Source organism: Cynoglossus semilaevis, chromosome 11 (genome assembly GCF_000523025.1).
Source record: "Cynoglossus semilaevis isolate Cse_v1.0 chromosome 11, Cse_v1.0, whole genome shotgun sequence".
Classification (NCBI taxonomy): Eukaryota; Metazoa; Chordata; class Actinopteri; order Pleuronectiformes; family Cynoglossidae; genus Cynoglossus; species Cynoglossus semilaevis.
The window spans coordinates 12,613,412-12,615,444 of NC_024317.1; the positions used below are offsets into that span (position 1 = coordinate 12,613,412).

Consider the following 2,033-nt stretch of genomic DNA (forward strand, 5'->3'; position numbering starts at 1 on the left):
TGTTTTTAAAAAAAAAAAGAAAAAAAAATGAAATTTTTTTTTTTCATTTGACACCCCTGCTCTGTCGTAGGAGTCAGGCCAAAACCGGCCCGCTAGCTTACTATAGAAATGCAAGACCAAGGATTTTGAAAAAAAAAAAAAAAAAAGCTTTACCACAATAATCTCACAGAGTAAACAAACAATAGACATCAGTTTTTTTTTACCTGGTTAACAGAGGTTTTTTTTTTTTGGCAGCCCAGCCCAGTACATCTACAGACGTTACCGAGGGAAAGAAGCCAACTGTCACTGAAGCTTTCTGATGCTAGAAATGGTTCCATGCACCGGGTAAGTCAGCGGCTAAACATTGTGTAAAAACCAGCCTGTCAGAAACAATTTTCTATACTGTAGCCTGTCAATGCAGGCAGTGGGTGGTACTTTATTTATTCATTGTTCACATGAGCTTTCATTTTGTTCAAAAAAAAAAAAAAAAAGGTCAATAACTCTACTGTCTGGTTTCTTAGGTACTTTTGGTCTTACTGCGGTTTATTTCAGGAAGAATGATTTACCTCCAGTAGACTTGGTACTTTTTTGTGGCATAGAAAGAGTATTTAGCCACCTTATCTTTAAGGTGGTGTTGCATGTTTTCCTGGAAGTAGAAGTGACCAAAAATAGCCTGACGTATTGCATAAAGAAACGAATTCTAGGGAAAAATTTTGAAAACCTAATATTTCTTTATACATTTTTTTATTTATTTGTTAGGTCATTAAGAGGAAGTATAACAGGAAACTATGCACTATATGAGTCAGTGACAGTTAGAAGTTCCCAAAAGCCTGGTTGAAGGTACACATCCAAATTTCTTTGTGCATTCTCCTCCAGAGAAATAAAAATACTGAGCACTGGAAGAGCGATGAATACGTAACAAGTGTTACAGAAACGCATGACATGTTTTGGCTTTGTTTCGAAACAGACCACGGTGTTCCCACCAGCCCCAGGCGGACAGAAGTGCTGAGTAGACCACGGCGTTTCATCATCCTTGTTGTTGCTACATCGTTTAAGTGACCAAGTCACTGCCGTATGTTTTGACTTGTTAACTGTCCGTTCACACGTGGTGGTTGGGTTGGGGTTAAACCCCTGAAGGAAACGGCAAGATAGAACTTTTTGATCTGTTGTGAATGAGCAGAAGCTCTTAGTTTGGAAGACAAAAAAAAACCTCACCAAACTCATCAACTATAAACCCTCTCTCTGATCTCACACAGTCAGTTCTGCTTAAAAGAAGAAGAAGAAGAAAAAAACAATACTCTCTCATCTCTTTCAACTTTTTTTCCCTGTTAAGCTCATTCGCACGAGTCTTCTCATCCACTCAACGTGAGTTGTTTTAGACGTAAAGAAAATTTAAGCAACTGTCCTCGCTGACTGACTGATCGTTTCCACACATTCGGTGACGACATCTACAAAGTAGAAGGAGACGAGCTGCCTGATCCAGATCGTCAGAGATAACCATTTTGCATCTCAACGTTGCCTTGCCTCAGTGTTGCATCACGGGTTTCAGATGTAATGTAGCTCATCTAAAAACATACCATCGTGATCAAAGCAGCGATACCACAAGCAGTTGGTCGGAGGTGCATTCTGGTGACCTATATGTGTCAGTTACTAGTCCTGGAACATATTGTATCAAACAGAGACTTAACTACTGATACATAATGCATCCATGAGCCACATGTTCAGTCACCTGGTGTGTGCTTGAGCTTGGGATCACCGACATCACCGCAATGTTCATGCTCTCTTCTGCTTTGTGTTCATAATCACACAGAAGACATGGGGATTAATGCTAGTATAAAAAGTATCTTTTTCTGTATTGTTGTTCTACATATTTCAGTCCTGGGCTATACAGTGGAAACACAGACAGTTGCCTTTACAGCAGTGGTCATCAACTGGTGGCCCGCAGGCCAAAGGCAGCCCTTTGGTTATGCATACAAGAACGGATTAGAGCCTAAATGAAATTATTTTAAAGGAGGAAAGAAGGTGAATCATAGTTTTTAAAGGAAGGAAGGAAG

The 2,033-nt window shown here is 39.7% G+C and overlaps 2 protein-coding genes across 2 annotated transcripts in view; both read left to right on the forward strand.

Annotated features, from left to right (window-relative positions):
- LOC107989201 (uncharacterized) overlaps positions 1–106 on the forward strand; it is a 15,007-nt gene extending 14,901 nt beyond the window's left edge. The window contains exon 6 of the mRNA XM_025060063.1: positions 71–106. Coding sequence (XP_024915831.1) covers positions 71–106 — 36 coding nt within the window. The remainder of the gene's footprint in view (positions 1–70) is intronic.
- Positions 107–235: 129 nt separating this feature from the next.
- LOC103386404 (rho GTPase-activating protein 15) overlaps positions 236–2,033 on the forward strand; it is a 19,368-nt gene continuing 17,570 nt past the window's right edge. The window contains exon 1 of the mRNA XM_025059787.1: positions 236–324. Within this exon, the coding sequence (XP_024915555.1) occupies positions 316–324 (9 nt within the window). The 5' untranslated portion in view covers positions 236–315. The remainder of the gene's footprint in view (positions 325–2,033) is intronic.